General features: G+C 34.9%; 1 protein-coding gene across 1 annotated transcript in view; it reads left to right on the top strand.

Moving 5' to 3' along the window:
- Positions 1-21,078, top strand: part of FMN1 (formin 1) — a 142,976-nt gene that overhangs the window by 52,672 nt on the left and 69,226 nt on the right. The window contains exons 6-8 of the mRNA XM_085306681.1: positions 9,521-9,608; positions 19,481-19,542; positions 20,491-20,579. Of these exons, the coding sequence (XP_085162807.1) occupies positions 9,521-9,608; positions 19,481-19,542; positions 20,491-20,579 (239 nt within the window). The remainder of the gene's footprint in view (positions 1-9,520; positions 9,609-19,480; positions 19,543-20,490; positions 20,580-21,078) is intronic.

Genomic DNA, 21,078 nt, shown 5'->3' with positions numbered 1-21,078 from the left:
TTACTTTGTACAATATAGGAAATAATGGTATAAGTTAATTACATGTAAGTTAATTACTTCTTGTGARAAGCCAATGTGTTTTCTTAAAAAGATCTTTTAAAATTTATGTCAGTGTTTGAATTATTCTGTGTTATTAAATGTAAATGTATTTACTCTTAAAACTAGAGATGTTATTTACTGAAATAAAAAAGAAAGAAGTTCCTTGAAAAATAGTACAAAAATACCAGAATAAATCTCCTAATAAAAAAGATGGCTGTTTTATGTAGGAAATCAATGACTGTGCTTTCAGTTCAGTAAAAGTTGTGCAGTTATGATCATGGTGTTAAAAACCATGGAAACTGTACGGCAAAAGTTTCTAAAATGCCTGATATTAAACTTTTTGTGATTTGGTCCGTTTAAAAATTGCAGATAAATTAGCTTTTAGAATTCAAAGAAATCTGATTGGATCTAGAAGCATTTTCTTATTTTAGATTCTATCTTTCCACTTTTCCTTGACAAACGACTCATAKTCGCAACTGGAAGTTTTTACAGACAGCAGGTTGGTCGTCTGACGTGGTCGTGTGCTTTCCGTYGTCTCTCCGAAGCCGGAGATGCCTGCAGGCTAGCCCCACCGGACCGGTCGTGCTGGGCTCCAGGCAGTCCAGCAGCAGGGAGGCGTTACGCTTAGTCGCAGTACGGTGTATTAGTTGAAGGTAGCAGAGGGCTCCTTGTAGATTAATATAGAGCTATCAGTTCTGTCTTCACTTCTCCCTTTCCATGCTCTCTCTYAGCTCTCAACTTGCTTTTTTTCTTACGAGGATATCTATCTGGTGGGGTTTTTGAAACAGTCTTTTCCTTTGTTTCAGTTCAGAAACTTGTGCTTGTCTAGTCTAAAGAATGTTACGAGTATCAGGGGTGTCAGAGTTGTATAGTCTAGCAAAAAACATCCRTACAAACATAAAGGCATATTCTGAATCTCATTACGTTAATCTTATATTATCATTTTTAGCTGACTCATTTTGTGTTTCTTCATAAACTCCTTATTATGTTCTCATAAAATAGTCTTCTAATGCAAAGTATAGGTACAGCTATAGAATCTGCAGTAATATTTTATCTTTGGAATAGGTAAARGATTTTGTTTAATAATATGTCATTACTTCAGAATCGTTGAATTAACTAATGACCTCTTAAATAACAAAATGAGCAGCAAGTAGAAAATGGGGAAATACTGTTGGTTTTGCACAGTTAAACAAGTAGGTAGGGCTACTTCCAAATGTACGCARTGCAAATTGATACTAATTTTTGCACAAACAGTGCCAATTAATAGAGCAGTTCAAAAAATTTCTACAGCTTCTCATGTGCCTGGCTTTATTATTAGCTCCTGTTCACTATTTTTACTTTTTCAGTGTAAACATCTTGCAAATGCATTAATAAATGTTTTGTTAGCATTGACCTTTTCTCTTGCACAAACATTGTCCTACTTTATTCCATCTTATTCAGATTACTTGGGCCTGCTTGATATTTGGAGARATGGAAGACCAATAGGTGGTGCAGGATCTCTTGATAAAACATGATTGCTTAAAACTCTTCTACTTGAATCAGAGTTAAATCAGTGCCTCACAGTCCAGATTCTGATGCAACTGGAAGTGAGGTTCTGTCTTTCAACTAGAGGGACATTGTTTTTTATTTAACTTGGTCCTCTTTATAAAACTAAGGAGACTTTAACATTCAGTGCCATGTTAAATTGTGACTGACTTCTTTACCACCTATCTACATTTCTCTTGCAGTTTCAAATAGAAACCCAATAATTCAATTTATTTTCAGAATTATTTCTGTGAAACCAGTCATCATAATCTGTGTGCCTAGTGTGCAAAAGGAACATTTATGTGCAAAATATCATGTTAAGCTTATAGAAATTTCACTTTATTATTGTATTCTTACCCATATAGGGAACAACTTCCTATAGCACACACCTTACAACAGTACAGATTAGAAATATTCACCACCTACCTTTACAGCTGACAGCYAGTTTTGGCCAGAGATATCAAAATCTTTACCTACATCAAGGGAAATGATAATTTATGCACAAGTTCATGCAGTTCAGGAGAATCGGCTACCTAAAATTAAGAGGGGGAACAATTGCCCAGGTAGTGATTTAGCAAAAAACAATTTGGGGATTAGAATGAATCACAAGATGAGCATGAATTGTCAAAGTCATGGTACTACAAAAAAAGGAAAGCAAACCTCTGATATGTGAACGTCAGTGTTTCTTTTAAGCTAATAAACTTAGCCAGCTCGTAGTTAAGAACTGCATCTAGTTTTGGGTATTGCAGCCTTTCCTGAAAAATGAGTCAAGAGGTGAGACTGGTCGGAAGTGTAGAAGTAGTCTCGGAGAAAAAACTGAAAGATTGTGGTTGTTTAGTGTGGAAAAGAGAAGACTGGTGCAGGGGACACAGTAAGTGCAGCTGGTTAAGAGAAAAAGCTATGAAAAGCTTTCTGAGGGTAAGGATACCAGAAGAATACAGGACACATAGTGCTAGGAAAAATGTATTTCTGCCTCAAGAGATTTTTAAGAAAATCTGTTTAGAATGACACAGGTACAGCTGATACTCTCTTGGAGTACAGAAATGGTTTGGATAACATTTTTAGTGCCTTTCCATGGACATGATTCTGTGAGTCAATTACAAMGTGTAAAGTACAGTTCCTGTCCATCTCTCAGGGATAAAAGAGCCAGAAAATGGCTTATGAATTGAGTTACAGTAATCCCTAGAGGCTAGTATCCTGACATCAGAATGTAATTATTAGAATTTGAAATACAAGTATTAAAAAATAAGGTGTCCTAACAMGTATATGGGAAGAGAGAAGGAAGGAAAATTAAGAACCTTCATGCAGCAATGAAGATACAACTTCTTAAAGGACTGCCTAGARGGTGATTTTACTTATTTTTTTAGGCACTTTTTTGAGAGAAATGTAGTACATTCTATAGTAGTACAAYGTAAAAATAATATAATTTAAAGGTTAATGTAGTTTAAATGAAGGTCAGATATACCTTCTGGTATTTTTAAATGCTTTTGAAGTTTGTTATAGTAATGCTTATTTAGTTCTTAGAAGCTTTGCGAAGTTTTTGGCTGCTCATGCTTCTCTGATCGTGCTCTCCTTTGCAAAATTCCATGGCTGTGGAATAATCTCTTTTTGTTCCACAATACATCCTCTGAAATATTTCAGGAAACCTGTATCCTTGTGCATTTATCTCCTCTGTATATATGCAGTCATGTGAAGTTCTGTAGTAGTATATAGATAATGATCCAAACAAATATTCTTGTCCTTTAGGTATTATGTCTTTAGAGCAGAATTTGTCTTTTTTTGGTGGRGGAGAATTTACTAGCTAGATGAATATTCTAGTTATATCCCAATATTAGAGGAAGATARTGTGAAATCGATTTAAAAATCAGCAGATACAATTATTTTCTCATGAGAAAGGATTTTAGGAGTAAGTGTAAAAGCATTTTAAGGTTATATGAGATAGTTCAATGCAGTTGATTTTTTTTAAGTGTGACATTTATGAAATGGAAAGGAGGAAATTGCTTGTATCRTGACTTTTCCTGAACCTTAGGTGTATAAATAATGTATAGAGGGAGTGGGACTTACTGCCTAAGTTAATTCTGAAGTACCTGTATTTGCAGCAAGTCAAAGTTTTTGTAAAAAAATAAAGACATGGAAGTGTTTAATACCTGAATGTGAATCAAAGCAATTTCTCTCTGGTTTTGGTTAATTGAGTTTAGTTACTAAATATGTAAATTACTGTTACCATGCAGCTTGACAGTATACATTGGAGATAAATGGATATGTGCCATATAAAGATGCTGCAATCTTTAGGTGAGATTTTTCAAGAGAACCTAGCTGATTCATTTCATTTCAAAATGACTTAAAAGTCGTAGCTTATGTAAATCAAGAAGAAAATGCCCTAGTTGTACAGGGTTATTTAGGTGCATAACTTCAATTTAGGTATTGATTCTGGTGGACATTTAGATTGCAAATGACTTTGGAATATGACTCTTATTTTTTAAATCAATTTTGGCAGGAGCAATGACATGCTTTTAGAAAACGTCACTGTTASTCTGGATTGTTTTCAGTCATCATTTCTAAATTTTCTCATGCTTAGATTTCAGTTCTAACACTCATTTTAAAGCATTTATGTCTGGAAAAATGCTGCTTATTTTCAAAGATATATTATAAGTTATATGTCTAAAACTATAAATTGACTTAACTATGAATTTTTATGTTCAAGTATAAGCAAATTCAGTGCACAACCGTTAAAGTCCATAGGTGTTTATGCATTGAAAACAATTAAGCATATAAAAATTCATATCTATTTTGGTGAAAAATAATTTTGTTGTTTTTGAAAGAACTCAGCTTTCAATGAATTTGAATAGATTTTGAAGCATTTAACATCTTTCCCAGACTCTGAAGGCCTTGTATGGACTCTTTTTCATGTCAGATGAAACACTAACATTTTGCATGCAAAGAACTCCAGCTTTMCCTCATTCCAAACTCTTAATGTTTCCTGTCCATACACATCCAGTCAGTTTTTTTAAAGCTAATAGGTACATGTAATTGTTCTCAAGCTGTAAGTTTTCCCTCTCCTGTTAGAACTGTGGAACCAAAGTCTGTTCTCTTCACTTATTTTATTTGGAAAAGGTTAGTACCACGTAGAAGATGGGTCATTATGTGTTACACGATAATGCCTATGTAAGCCTGAAAAGAGGTAACTTAAGAAAGAAAAATTCTTTGCTATAATTTTATTCAATATGTATTCACTAAATGTTGCAAGAGCAACACATATTTCAAAGTTGTATTAGTCTTCCCAATATTTTTGAGGGCTTTTTGGAAGTCAGCCATCCTCCTAAAATCAAGTATTTTCTATACTATTTCAAGAAACAGGATAGCTGGATGTTTGTGATGCCACTCTGTCTTCATCTTACAAAGAAAATGGGTAAATGTCAAGTAATTTGTGTCAGGTGTATGCCTTAAATGAAAGTCCATCGATCATTTTTGGCTCTTTAGTGCAATGATTATCATATCAAAGACGCAGGAGGACATTAAAGATAATGGCTTTTCTGTTGTCTATTATCTCTAACAGACTTCACATAATTATTAACATGTGTTCTCATTTAAGAAGAGTGTCAATATTTTGAGCGAAGAGCATTTTTTTTTAACTAAAAGGGATATGTCTGTCAGCAAGTTTTCTGTCCATCTAACTAAATGAGAAATTACAATTAATGAATTTTGTGATTCTGCGAGAAGGGCAGATACTGCAGAAAAAGTTGGAAGCTTTGTAGGGTTGAAATACAATGACTGTCTTCAACTCTCTGCGTAAGATAATAAACAGTGTTCAAACTTGAGTAAAAGTAGTAAAATGCTAGCGCATGCTCTTCTAAGGCACTCTCACTTTCTTTTTATATTTTATGCCGTGTTGAGAAGAATGAATATGGCATTTCATTGTTTACCACAAAGCTCTACAATCATGTAGGGTATAGAAAGTACCTGGGGTAAATATTTATTTTGTGGCTCTCTTTTGGTTTTACAGTTTTGGTAGGAACAAAGACATTGAAATCAGTTAGTTACTAGCTCATTTCTTACCTCTTTTTTTAATCTTGAGAAATTGTCATTTGCTTGTCCTTTTAAAAAAGCCTAAAAGCAGGGTTTTTTTTCATCCAATAGAATAGCATCTCCTAATGCTATTCTCTATTTAGGAGACTCTAATAGTCTCCTAAAATGTAATGGAATCTGCATAAAATACAGAACGATGGCTCTTCTATATTAAATAGATAAACCAAAAGGGTTAAACTTGACTCTCCTTTGAACAGAAAGAGGAGAGATAAGGTCTACTCTTAAGCATCTGAAATCTCATTGGYAAGACTTGGAGTGTTTATGTAGAATGGCTTGAGGGACCCACTTACCTGCCTCTTGTGTTGCATATTCTTCCTCTGTTTGAACAGGGTTTCAGTAGACTACTTACGGGTCCGGGTTGCTGACTTCACTATTAAAGTTAGTGACTGGGAATGGAGGGAAATGCTGTGATGTGCAGGACAGCTTTTTAGCTAATGGTTTCTCTCTGTGGAAAGAACCCGTGAACCAGCAGGAGGAAGGATTTAGCTTTTAATCGCTACGTAAACTAAATCTGTTCGGATTTCAGCACCAGTAAGTGTCCTGGACAGAATGTAGACATTACAGTTATACAAAACAGTGAAGTTAGTCCTGTGATATTTAACAAAATACATTTCTGGTTACATTAGAGAAAGACCTTTTAATGGGGATGACGGGATAATTTGTCTGAATGTACACAGTTTTTCTGCACTTCTAAATTAGATGGTAAATTTTTAAAAGTTATCGAAGAAGCACTTGTGTGCRTATCCACTGCGTACAAATAAACCAACTTAGCAATGTTAAAAAATAGTGAGGAAACACCACCCAGGACAAATTATGCGGTAGATGAGACAACAGAATGAGTTAGACAACACCGGCAATCTCGGCGTTGTCACTGAGCTGGCAGATGCTGCGCCCGTTGCAGCGAAACGCTCGTTCCTGGTGCAGGCTGCCTTGTCCGTACTTGGGCAAACTCTGCCAGCAGACGCAGCAGCGTCACCTGGATGGATTTTATCAGCTGGATTTTAGCTGCYTACCTGTCACTGCCAGCCACAAGCCAGTCCCAATATGCCGAGAGGTGATCAGTGATTTTTCTTTTAAAACACAGCCCAAATAGTACAATGCCGTCTTTACAAACTTCCATTTTATTGCCTTGTGTTTTTTATGACCTGAAAAACTACTGAATTTTTTTGTATCTGTTTTCTATTTAGAATTCACACACGCATTTAATTCCCTGTCAATTACTTCTCCAGAATAACCATAATTTGAGGCAAAATGTTTATCTCTGGAAATACATCCTGTGTTTTACCACTGATTATACATTTATGTTGTAGAAATTTTCAAGGTACATGTTAGTTCTGAAATCTGTGACRAAAGTCCTAGTTCTTCAGCATTACTACTGTTTTTAAAATAGTTTTATGCTCTATTTAAGCAATTCTGTTGTCTTATTGCCCCCTTCTCTCTAATGAATAAAATGTTGGCCTTCAGTAAGAGATTTGGTTTGGTTGAAGCTATTTCAGGTACTCTGAGTTCTGGTGTCTGGTAATTGTGACCATGTGTACATTTGTCTAAAAATGCTGTGAACGTACAGTTGCTGGGCATTTGAAACATGAATCTCTATTTTAGCTTTTAAAATTGTGTAATCTCTTCTTTCAGTTTATTTTACCAATCTTTCAAGAAGAAAGTCTTGCTTGGCAATGTGAGCTAGATTGATCATATCTGGAGAGTATGCATGTTAGTAGTTTAAAAAATATTCTCATGCCATGATTTCAAATGTCATATTATCTATAAGGGCTGTAGTCTGGAAAGGTTTTACCTCAAACTAGGCATGTCTAATGGGGTTTATGACAACCTATGAATTTGCCCCTGAACAGGGTCAACTTGGAGGTCAGTGAATGCTATACAAATTGCATACTACTCAAGCCTGTAATTATCTCTGTTAGAAGTTAATGTGCTGCCGAGTTTAGCAAATTCATGTATAGCTTCAGAAATGACTGTGATAAACTGTGCAGTTATTTGCATTTGCTCTGAAAAATCACAGATAATGCGATATGATGCTTACAGAGTATTCATTTATCAAATCACCTTGAGAGTTTGTATACTCAGGAAATTAAGAACCTGAATCCTTTCTCATCTAAAGAATATGTCTTAAATAAATTTTCTAATATCTAATATAAATACCATAGATACAGGCTGGAAAAACTTTCATGATATATTTTATTTGCAATATTGGCAAGAAATACGCAAAATACAAGTTCATGACGTTTTGAATCTCTAGAGCAAGATCATAAAGAATCTATAAGATTTTTGTTGAAGGCAGCATACATTCTTATTTGTTCRGGTATTCTCCAGTACAATTTCAGCACATTATAAACAGTAATTAACTTTGCATTTTTCATGTTAAAGTGTCACTATCATTTCTCTTTTCCCTGTGTTTTTCAACTGCAACTCCACTTTTACATACACTAGGTGAACGACTAATTAGTTGCACTGTTAGATGTTCCTAAACCCCGTAAAACATAGGAGTACAATAAGAAATGTTTGTGTGAATTAGTATAAGTTTTATCAGTTAGCTGTCTCTAATATAAGCATCTATAAGAATATTACAGGGATAACAACTGTTTATAGTTTTGGACATGATTAAATATCCAAATATTCATATTACCCAAGTGTTAAATTTGTGTAGGCGTTTGTGTGTGTGTGTATACACACACAAAAAATGTATACTTGTATATATGTGTGTGTATATATGTATTATATATACAGTATGCAGATACTAGGGAATATACATTCAATAAAAACTTAGATGTTAGTTTTAATTTTGTATTTGAGTTAGTACTATCAATAGTTTTTGTTCATCAACACTAGCAGGCCAGCTGCTTGGATCTGAACATTTTTATTTTGAAGAACTTCACATCTGTGTTGAATTTTGTGACTTGTTGCTGTCATATCTTCCTTATGATACAAATCAAAATCACAAATAWAAACAATCCAAGTGTTGTGGGAAGTTTGATTTTGAATCCAAACTTCACATATCAGATTGTCTCTTCTAACATCTGACTTACATTTTCAAAACCTTGAAGATTTACCTTTCATTACTTTATTTATGGCCTGATCCACATAGGCAATAAGAATTTTTTTTTGTATGACTTCTTTTCATATGTAACTTTTTTTTATAACTTCCCCAAAATTACGTGCTCAATCTTGTCCTCTCTCTCTTTTCCCTTTCTCCCCTTCCCTTCCTCCCCTTCCTCCACCTGAAAAAAAATCACAATCTAAGCATCAGGATAATACACTAACAAGCGTTTGCTACCCGAAGTATAAGCAACATCCTCAAATCCATGTAAAATACCGGGGGTGTGGAGGGAGCACATTTAGACACRAGTGAAAGGAATCCTTTCAGTAGCCCCTAGTGTGCCAGTAGTGTTGACAGTGCATAAAAAGACATTTCTTCAAGAAGTGATCCTTTGTCAAAAAGATAGACTTAAATATTTTCACACTGAAAAATAAATTATCAGTTAGACTGAGAAACTTGTGACATACTCAGAATGCTTAAAATAGTTTTACCCTGATCTCCTTAGGGAGAGGGGGAGAAATACATTGCAGATAAAGATTTGATGTGTTTTTTTTTTACTTGTCAATAACATTCTACAATTAAGGGATGATCTTCTTTACTAGACCTAAAGAGAATTCAAGCTTATATTTGTCATCCATTTGTTAAGGTGCAGAAGATGAAGAGAAGATGAAGACCCTACTGTCACATTTAGTTAATAACAAGATTTGAGGGTTGGAGGGACATTGAAATCAACTCACAAGTTAGCTTTTTTCTTTTGAGCAAATGAAATCTCTGTGGAGTGGTTATTTCATTTCAGATCATTTTGTGTTACCTTTCTAGATTATCAAACTGTTGGATGGAAAACGATCTCAAACTGTAGGAATTTTAATATCAAGTTTGCACCTGGAAATGAAGGATATTCAGCAAGGTAAGTCTTTCCGAACTCTTAATGTATCATATTTACATCGATAATTTTTCAAAGCACCCATCAGAGAATTTCTGAAACTACAGTATAGGCTTTTGTATGTGGTCCTCTTTAGGACCAGAAGAATTACTCTTCCAGTAAAGTAAGTATAGAAGTTCCAGTTAAATAAGCTAAAGTGAATTTAGGTCCACGTCTTTGTGTATCTTTTATTTCACATGTCACTTGTAATCTAGATTTTTCCCAAAGCAGTTTCATATTTCTCCCCTATGATTCCCTCCTTCTTCTTAAGCAAGTCCCCCACTGAAAAAATTCAATAGAGGTTTTATATATAAATCTGTTGGGTTTTGAATATGCAGTCTGTATTTGTTGAATGTTTAAATTTTGCTTCATTAGCAGTATAAAAAGCACATCCAAAACTGAGAATGCAGCTACCATGTGGCAGTCAGAAAGATGATGGCATTTTTCAAAGCATCGTGCTACTCAGTGTATAAATTCCATTACTGGTAGAAATTATCTGAGTTTGCCAATATGACAGTAGAGAAATACAGACTTTTCAGAACACTTGGGTAATTCAGATTCTGCTTATGTTCTGCATTTAAAAAGATATTGTTTAGGGATATTGTTTATTTTTTTTTCACATTTAAAAAGAAAAATATTCAACATTTAAAACAACTGCTGGAAGAATTCAAGTTAATGTCTGCTTTTTCCTATTGTTTTCCTTCCATCACATGCAAATACTGGGTAGGGTGCTGAGATGCTGCTGGCATTGATTATTAATTTTAGAAGAGCCTTTGAGCATCTAGGACTGTAAAAGCACAAGGACTTACAGATGGCTCTTGGGGTGCAGGGAAACAACAAGAAGGAATAACTTTGTGCCTGCCAGTATTGTGTAAAAGGTATCAGCATGAGAAGGAAAAAACCTGCCATTATTAAATATTTGAATAATTTGCTGGCAGGAAAGGGAGAGCAGTTAAATTATATGTGTAAAAAAGGGGGTAATATTCTTAAATACCTTTGAAGACATTTTCGTAACTTCTTACTTTCATGCAATGATGTCCTATAGATAGGTCATTCATGGTGCAAAGTACTATTGTGGCTTTACAGCCTTGTTCCTAGTAAAATAAAATATGTGTGACTGTACCATATCTCTACATCTGTCAGTTTGCTGTACTTCGATGACTTTTGAAACTCCCTGGCCAGTTAGCACTAAATTTAAGAGAAAAGAAGTCTCAAAAATGTTTGGGTGTGTCTACAATAACATTTTAGCTTGGATGTGCATTTCTGAAGCAAATCTGCCAGTTGTCCCTCTACTATATTTTAGTTTGCATTGCATAGCAGTCTCAGAGTGCACAAACATCCTTCAGGATGAAACTAAATCAGATGTGCTCTAGGGGCATACCAGCAGTCTCCAGCCTATCCCAGGCTTTAAAGTCCACAGGATCAGACTAGATCTAGTTAAGTGTAATACCCCCCAGTAATGTGTAGAGCATGGACATGGATCCTCAGCACCAGCTATTTCTCTCTACAAATCCATTTCTACTGGACTTGACTACTTGTAATTGTAGACATAAYTAATTTGGTCCTACAAGTTTAAGAATAAATAAAAGGCTAGTTGAAAAGACACACCAAAATAAGTGCCATCGCTGAAGAAAAGTTTATAATTCATTGCTTTTTCTATTGTGAGAGGTAGCAAATAACTGGCCTGTCACCAGTTATGCTGCCACTTGCTTATGGAAACAGCTAGGAGATACAAAAGGATATTTTTTTTTTTTTTTTTTTTTTTGCAAGCAATCACAGAATCATAGAATCAGTAAGGTTGGAAGGGACCTCTGGAGATCATCTAGTGCAAGCTCTCTGCTCAGCAGGGAGTGATTCTAATCAAGATCTATGGGTAGAGTCTCTCTGGGGGAAAAAAATGCCACAATTCACCAGACACAGGGAAAATGACTAGTCTGTAAAGATGGCCTCTAGAAATGTGTGCTGTAATGAATATAACGCTATACTTATGCTTGTCTCTCTTCTAGTTTACGTTGTTACTATTTATCACTTTGTTTTTTATTTAATTGTTTGATTTCTAAATGGAAAAATAAGAAATCTAACTTCATTTCAAGTTGTTCTGACCATATTTGTTGAAAAGACACATCCAAATGAATTTACTATCTATTTATGATGTGTTGGTTGTTCTATCTTAAGTGGTAGTTATAAAAAAACAGAAAAAAATATCCTCAAATTACTTTTATGAAGAACTGCTTTATGGATATAAATGCATGCAAAGTTGCAGAGAAGATAAAAGAAGAGAAATTACACGAACACTTACATACTTCTTTAAATACTGTGAAATTCTGCATCTTTAGGATTGCCCTCTCAAATTGTTTTAAGTAACTGGCTTAACAGCATATTCTTTCAGATAGCTCAGCAGTGGCAACACATGTAAGGGACCATATCTGGCACCCAGATGTTTCGGTTTGCATTTGATAATGAGCCAGCTGCCACACTTGGAGAAGAGAATCTCCCACAGATGTTTCTTCGAGAGAAGGAGGGACACCCTTTGCAGATAAATTTCCATTCTTGCTATATCTGACTACAACATAGGGAGAAAACAGCCTAAACCAGAATAATTATTTTGTCAAGCATTGAGGCCTGTGTGATGCAGACAGACATTAAAATTGTCATGCTGCACCTGTCCTAATGCCCTGTTAGTTGGGAGGTGGAAGGGGAATAGCAGAACTAGGTGCTGCAATGTTCTTAGAACACTAACAGATTTTACTGGTGAATCTGCTACTGAAGAGGGCGATATAGTTTCTACTTAGACCACTAATAATAGTAATAATTTCCTAAGCAGAAGAAGCAGATGGGAAACTGTCTATCTGGGTTTCACAGAATCTGTATTTATATTTAAAAATCAAACAGTGCTAATCAAATTGTGCACAAGTTTGAGAGTATTTTCAAGGCTTCTTTCCTATGGTTTTTAAAAAATCTCTTTGTACAAAAGAGACGAAAAATGGAATAAATCAGCATTTAGGTAAGGAATATACTTTTAGCTAAGGAATATACTTTTAGCTCTGCTCAGTTACAGAGGTGACTGCTTTTTCATATCAGCACACTTCTGTATTACTTTTCCTGTGGTAGTTCAGCTGAAGTGTAACAGCTTGAGAAGCAAACTTGTGACTCAAGACTACTTGTGTGGCTTTGCTGTTAAAATATTACAGCTTACTCCGTGGTGGGGAGGTTCAGTTTTGTTGCTAATTGGGTATGTTGGTTATAAATGTATGTAAAGACCCTCTGTGGGCACTGGTCTCAACTTATTATAGGCCCACATTCCAGTCACTGAAGCYGTTCCCGGCATAAGTGGCTAGTAGTAGAAGTATACGATAAAGCAAATAATAGTGCTTTTTTCTGCAGCTTAGGTCATCTCTGCTAGCTTGCCATGAGCTACTGAGTTCTCTGTTCAAGAGAAAATTGGCAAAAACAGGGACTAGCATAGATCAAAAGTTTTAGTTTCATCTACTGGAATGTAGATATAACATAGATGCTCCAAAAGAGCATCTATCCCAAATGTCTACCTACCTCTCTGGTGCCTTGATTTTGCAACTAAAATCGAGGGGCAGCAGAAGTTCTGCTTCTTTACAGTTGTGGAAATAGCTCACTAATGCCCCTGATTTTCATCAGGATACATTAACTAGATGTTCTCACATATTTGCATATGTTCTTTGTGACCAAATATAGGAGACGTGGTAGTACCACATCCATTCTTTATAGCATATTGCGCACTTTATGGCATATTACTCCTTGCAAAACAGCTGCAGACTTTGCTAGAACATTTACTAAGGCAAATGTTTAATACTCTGGCACTTGTAAAGCTAACAGATCTTATCCTATATGGCAAAGTGATCACTGACACTTGGCCTTAAGAMTATTTCTAATGCTGATGTAGTGTTAAAATAATTCTTTCTTTTCTGGATTTAAGCAATTAAATATAATGTCTGAAACCTCGTTTGCTAAATCCAAATAGCAGTGACTAGCCTGTAATACCATGTAAGGTGTATTTATTGTGCATTTCAAGTACTGTTGTGTTCATGAATGATGTGAACTATGTGGCTTCAAAATGTTCAAAACTATCAGAGCTTGAAAAATACTAGAGAAATGTATTTGATCACATCTAGGTGGGATGGATTAGAGTGGATTTTGCTACAAAACCTACTATTTTTGCAAATTTGCCTTCATTATTGTTTTTTTCTTCTCACTCCTCAAATATGGAACTTATTTTTAGTATCACAATAAGGATATTCTTATGATGGGCAGTGTAAATACCTATCATGCTACTCTGCATCAAATCTTTTTCATGGTATTGTATTGTAGGAGGAGACCAAGTAGAAACGACACAATTATAATATTTTTACATGTCAGCCAACCAGTTCAGCAGTGACAGATTGCTTTATTTGTGATTCACCTTCAATTATTAACATACACGAGTAAATAATTGGAAGAATGCAGACAGCAGATTAACATCTTTTAAAATTAACTCACTGATAATATAATCACCCAGACTGATGATCAGTCCGATAAGCATTCTGATTATGCATTATGTTTCTGCTCATTCACTTTGATTTTTGCATATTTTGAAGTATATTGGAAAATAAAATACTCAGATTAAGGTAGATATAACTAGATATTTTGAAAGGTAGAGTCTGATGGTGATAGTTAGTCCTGTTAGCTATTTATGTTTTAGTGTTCTCTACATTTTCTCATATTACAATTGGTAGAAAAAAAGGCAATCAAGACACTGACAAAGGTAAATAATACAGAATATGTTCCCTACTCCCTTAAATTTTGGAGGCTAACTGCATCCCTTGTGAAATCGCACAAAATGCCTGAAATCACATCTAAACCTTAGTGAACGATATCATTGTTAACGCAACACATTTCTTAGGATCTGAAAAACTGTGTTTTATATGAATAATTCAAACTATTCCAAAGCACTCTGCAGATTGTAGCCATGCCCAAAATGTTTGAATCACAACCTGTGTTTTAACTAGACTATGCAGCACAAATAATTTCATGGTTCTTTTCTCTATTGTACTTTGGAAATGCTTCAAAATTAAGAAAAATGCTTTGTAATGTTTCTTGCTTTCACTATATAAAATGAGTTTTATGGGATTTCAACCAAAATATTACCAGGAGGACAGTATAGATTATAAAAAAAATTAAAAAAAMCTCTTTTCTGAAATTGTGTGACTTTTCTGTCTACACAGAATATTACATATATGCATGCATATTCCTATGCATGAAATACAGAGATAGCTACATACTCATCTCAGAAATTGGGAAACAATTTCCGTTAAAAGTTATTTTCTTTGTTCTGGATAATTTACAACATATGTTTTTGTGAATCTGCCTAGGGCATCTAGTCTGATGTGGGTAGGTTAGCATTAGTGCCAGAGTCTTTTGCTCATGACTTCATGCAGCAGTTGAGCTTTCCTAGTCTTCTAAACCCACATTGTGCCCATGGTGCTTCTTTGCATTGTACATTTGAATGTTTTTGAATTGCATGGTAGTTAAATGCTGGGGGGGGGGGGGGAACTTTAGGTGAATTTAGATCTTCAGATMAATTTGTCTGAAGCAAACTAAAGCAGATTTGATACTTTAGGTAGTTTTGCCAAACATAGATTTGTCTTTAACAATCATAGTAACTTTCTGGTTGACTAGATCAGTCACAATTTCATCTAAATTTCCCGAAGAGAGGCTTCATTTCTCCATGAAATCAAACCTTACCCAGCAGAATGTACTAGGTAAAACCATCAAGTACTTCCAAGCCAAATAAATGTAACTTTGGAAAGCTCTTTTTCATTTAAATAATGTATTTCTGTTTTATYATAAGGGAGCAGTTAAAATAATTTCTTCACATTACACAGTTTAATTGTCACATTAACTGTTCCAAAACTGCTGAGTATAGGTAGGTTCTGTCAGCAGGACTTAAATCCTGATTTAACTAAAATGTGCTTAGTGTGAACGAGGCTGTATATCAGAGTCAGCCTTAAGAGTGTTGGTATTTAAGGTAGTTAGGAGGAAAGAAGTATTTTTTTCCTATTAAATCTTTAAGATCTACAGTTGTATGTAGAGTGCACACAGTATGCTTTAAATGCTTAGCTTTTCTTTGGTTTATGTTTCCAAAATGATRAAGTGATGAGCGTGTGAAAACGTTGGTTCAATAAGAATCTGGCTTTTACAGTTAAATCCATTTTTAAAAAGTAACTGTGTTAAAAGCCTTTGGTAAAAGTTTATATTTGAGGCAATACCTTTAGTATGTGAAATGCAGTTGGCAAGTATTTTTATGTGTGCCTGCTAGTTTGAACGCATGATGCTGATCTGTTTTTTGTCCTCRCTGACGGTTATTATATCCTAATGGGTGCAACCCTGCACTAATGATCCTTGTGTATATAAATTCTTCTTGTTGTGAGCAGACACCATAGACCACATAAAAATGTTTGCCTCAATTTCCCTGCAAAAAAGGATCTCAGAAACCAGACTTGGCCAAGTAACAGATTTTTTAAAGGTAGAGGAACCCAATAAAATTACCAGCTTTTCACAGCATGAGTCTACTTCCTTTCGGCATATTGTGAGGTGTAGGTGAAATATTCTAACTGAACTGACAGTGTAGGGAAGACAGCTAACTAGAAAGCAAGATAAAAGTAAAAACCACCAATGATGATTGATATTGTAATAGCTATTAATTGTTTTGGAGCCTCTTTTGTAGATTTATGATACTTCACCTATATTACTAACACTTATGTGAGTCTTGGTATAATGGGATTTAATGCAGTAAAGTGACATAGTTATATTCTCTGTATTAAGAAGAGCATTTTGAAAACTGTATCAAGTTTTTTGTTGTTATTTTTAATAATGTTAAAAATACCTGTTTGAAAATTGGTTTTGCTTTTCACAGAAAAATTAAGGCTTTATTCCTTGTAGTTCTAAGGAAAAAGTAAAGTAACTGAAGTTTCTTTCATCTAGTGTAATGGATTCTTTTTCAGCTGCCCAAACTCAAGTTAATATATACAACATTCTGTGCAAGTATTGTGCGTGCTGTATTTTAAGAAGAATATGAAGAATAATACTAAGACATCTCTGAGTCTAGGGATAGCTTCCAACTTTCCAAAATTAAAGCTTGKTTTTTTTCCATAGTTTTACACTTTTTCATTTTTGTCTCATGCTGCAATATTTACGATGCTAAATTTGATCACTTTGAATGAAAAAATATGTAAGGACAAAGATAAAGATAATAAAATACATGGAAATGGAACACAGGAGTCGGCTGTGGATTTTGGCAGTACTCAGACTTTTTGGAAGTCTGTTTCTTTCTGTATTAACATTTTAATATGTCAAACTGTCATTGAGTTGAGTCATATGAGTAGATCTTTAGCTGGCAGCTGGTCCGCATGGGCATTGCCAATAATAGCTGGACTGGTCCTATAGCAGATGGGTCAGAAAATATTTCCTTGGTAGTTTTCTAAAAATATTTAGTTGTCCCAAAAGATAAAATAAGTCATATTAGTGTCTCTTAACACTGATTATCATTAAATCTGTTAAAAACGTGTTAACACATCAAATTGTATTTTATTATTTCAATCTGAAATGTTCAGGCTTTAGTGAATAGTTTAACATGTCACTTCAGTGTTAACTTGTTATAACTGTTGTTAAGTACAGAAAAGTAGATCAGAGAGTTCAGCATAAAGGAAACATTTTGTGATTTTAGGGGCTTTCTTTTGTCTGGCTGAAAATATCAGACATACAGATATTGGTTTGCATATTAGTATGTTCTCTTTTTTAAACTATTAGCTATCRTTAAAACAGTTCTGTACTTAAAAGATCTACTGTTACRTTACGTGTTTTTGCATTTCTATTATGAGTTAAAGTTATCTTGTGTACGTTGCCTTTGTAGTAACTCTGCTTTGCTTCCTCGCAAGTCAGTCTACCAAGCTGTACTGAAAAAGGGGCATGTTGTAGAAGTAAATGGAAAGGCCCAGCTGTGAAATATGAAATGACAGGAATAAAATGACAGATAGTTCTCTTCGCAAATAGATTTCACAGTATCCCAAAATAGAATGGAAGTGAAACTGACCTAAATATATGTATTTTAAAGTCATAATAATTAAATTTATTAGGCTGTGAAAACATTTTTTCCAACAGATTTTCCAGTCCCTCAGGTTCTTTTAAAATTTGATTGGATAGTACAGCAGATAATGGAATTCAGGCAGCAGCCTCGCAAGGGCAAACACGTGATCTAATAGATGCAGTCCCTGATGATTTTTCTTTAAGCAGAGACTTGTGACTAGTTCAGTTGTTCAGTTTTCATATTCGATTAAGGATTTGGGTTTTTTAAATCTTCAAAAGGGATAAAAATAGATGCAGATATTGCTTTTTTCCCCACTGATACAGCCTCTCTCTGTATAATCCTTTTCTTCTCACCAAGGTGTAATGTCAACAGATGGAATCATAATTGACAGGCAAAATTTTAAAGCATTCTAAATGTCACTGGTCCTTTTAATAAAATTAATTAGCCTGCCACAGGGAAAATTTACTAGCCTGCTGGTTAATTTCACAATGTAAAATCATGGGTAGGTGGGAGAGTGGGCGAAAGCTTATTACTTTTAAATAATTATTTAAAGATGTGTGCGCCTTACCCCTTTCAAACATGGATTACAAATACAGCAAGAGCTTTTAAAGTCTTCTAAATTCACATGTAGTTAAGCCTCCGTGCATAAAGGTGAAGAAATCTAATACAGCTGAAATTAAAAGTTATCAMGTACCAGCTAACGATGGTTTAGTGGTTATGTAGAAAGTTGCTAAGGGCTTTAATCTTGATCCTTCTGGCATTAATGTTCCCAGTAACATTTTAATGTAAGTGGGTGGGTTGGAAATTCTGCCCAGTAGTGTTAAGAATCATGATGAAATGTAGGTTTCAGAAAAATTAAAGATCCTAAGTTCTTTATCCTATGCCATTGTGCACTGCTTAGCTTACTGGAATTTAACATTTCAGAGCATTAAGAGAACTGTGAGAGAGCATTAGAGAGCACCAGGAACCAACTCTATTTAGTTTTCAAAAGCAGTCCCAATACATTTCCTAAATTGTAGTGGGACTTGCAAATGTTGGAAACACATGGTGCCATAATCCACAGTGCCATATAGTTTGGAAATAAGGAAGGAAACATTCTGAGACTTTTCATCTGTGGTAAAGAAGCATCAATAATCGTTGGATAGTACAGTTTAGGTATCTCTATATGAGATTTAAAGGTTTTTGTTTGGAAATCTTGAGGTGGTAGTTTTCTAGTGGATAAAACTAGTTTGTGAAGATACCTTTAAAAATCTGTGACGTAATCTGACTTTCCTTGCAAGTTTGTCTCCCTGTCTGCTTCCCAAGATTGCCAGCCCCAAGATGACCTGGTGTTCCGGTATTTGTATCTGCCTGATCTCCCGTGCACACAGGCTAATCTAAATGGCCTAACTCTCAATTCCTTGCTATCTAGTCTTCCAAGCTACCTTAAAGTCTGGACTATTCACTCTCTGGTATGTGGTGCTGTCACGTTCTTCTGGCTGGCCTACAACACAGGCTGCTGAGCACCTGGCAGGTCATATCCTTGACTGCCCAATACACTGGAGAATAAAAGAACTCCATTCCCCTGCCATGTAGTAAGTATAGTAAGTGAATGCTGTAATTTCAAGTCAGGACAAAAATAAAATGTTGAAAATGTTAAAAGTATTAATTGGATATAAATATTTCTTTCAGCTATCTCAGATCTCTTTGATATGTTTCACAGAAAACAGTTGAACTCAAAGTGTGTTTTCTAGCATCTAATTTATGGTTGTATCCTATACAGCTATATTGTGTGTTGATGACTCRGTGGTAGATCTGGAAACGCTGGAAGCACTGTATGAAAATGTAAGTATGTTGAGATAAAGCTGTGGTTAGTCAGCACTGCGTTCAGAATGACAGATAAGCAATTAATAAAAKTTTGCTTTATGTTTTTATTTTAGACTGGAGATATTTTATATAAAAAAATATTTAAGGAACGTAACAATAATAAAATGGCTATCATCCAAAGATACCTATTGAGATGCATATTTCTCTTATATCTCAGTTCTTAAAATCAAATTTAAACTAGTAGAGTGCATTTGGAATCAGGTTAAAATGTAGGAAAAGAGGCAACATACAGTAGTGTTCTCTCCTGAACTGCCTGAARAATACTGACCTTACTGAGGTTTTTATTCTTTTATCAATATCCCATAATGCTTAGGCAGAACTCATTTTTGCTTAATTTGTGTCTTGAACATGGGTTCTTTTCAGATATTCATTATTTCTAATTTTCTAAGGCCTCTTGTGGACTAAGATAAGTTTTTCTCCTTCAGATATATAAGTGGCTAAAGCAATTACTTCAGGCGCTGTGCATTGCGGTCCCTACCCGAGTTGCTGTGTAGAGTGAGAACGTTTCAGTTGTACACCTGTAGATAGAATTCRTGGAGTGAGTCCGTGTGAATCTGGTTGCATGCAAAGCACATTTACACTTAGCTGTAGAAACCTCTCAGCTGCCTCTCTGACCTAAGCTGAGTCCTGAAGCACCTTGTAGCTATATTTCTTTGGTGCTGTGCTCTCCAAGGATGGTTCATTTTGAGGCCAGGGCTGGTGAATCTGAATGATACCGCAGTGCACTGTAAGAATTTACCAGCTTAGGTGAATGCTAGCTCATGGATCTTTATGCCTCACTTCTTTGCATGGTCTAAATGTGCCCCAAATAAAAATATAACTGTGATCTGCTGACAGACAAGTAAATTAGTGATTTATTAATTTGTTATAAATTAGTCATTTATTAATTTATATTAATTCACTCAGAGAGCACAAAAGGATGAACTGGAAAAAATCAAGCAACATTACCAGACTTCAAAAGAGGAGGAACTGAAGTTCCTGGATAAACCAGAACAGTAAGCTTTTGTGTTATTCTATTATTATATATTTTTGGTAATGTTTTATCATTATGTAGTCTATCACTTTGCTGATAGGTTAGAGAGGCTCAGGATACATAATTTTTGCTAGCTAACTTTTAACTTCTTTTCTGTATTTCAAGGCGTAATATAAAGCTTGCCTTTATCACATAACATTTTTGATATATTGTAGATAATACTAGATCAGCTTGGACCACCAGAACTGGTTAAATATATAGCCTTGAATCAGTAAAAAAAAAAAAAAACATTCTGTTCCCATTTCCTTATTCTTCTGTTGGAGCCTTAAGGCTAAACKAGGGTGTCATAAACCAGGGCCAGACTGATTTTGGTTACATGGAAGAACTACACAAACAGAAGGTTTTGGTGAGCCTGTAACCAAGACACGATGTGCTCTAGCAGTGCTGCCTGCAGACCTACAGGCTCGTTCCAGATTTCCTCTCCCTTGACTCTTGTAGGCAGTGACACATGTTAAGATAAA

This window comes from Rhea americana, unplaced genomic scaffold, assembly GCF_003343005.1.
Source record: "Rhea americana isolate MKP2758 unplaced genomic scaffold, rheAme1 scaffold_245, whole genome shotgun sequence".
In the NCBI taxonomy this organism is placed as follows: Eukaryota; Metazoa; Chordata; class Aves; order Rheiformes; family Rheidae; genus Rhea; species Rhea americana.
This window is presented reverse-complemented; position numbering and strand designations above follow the sequence as displayed.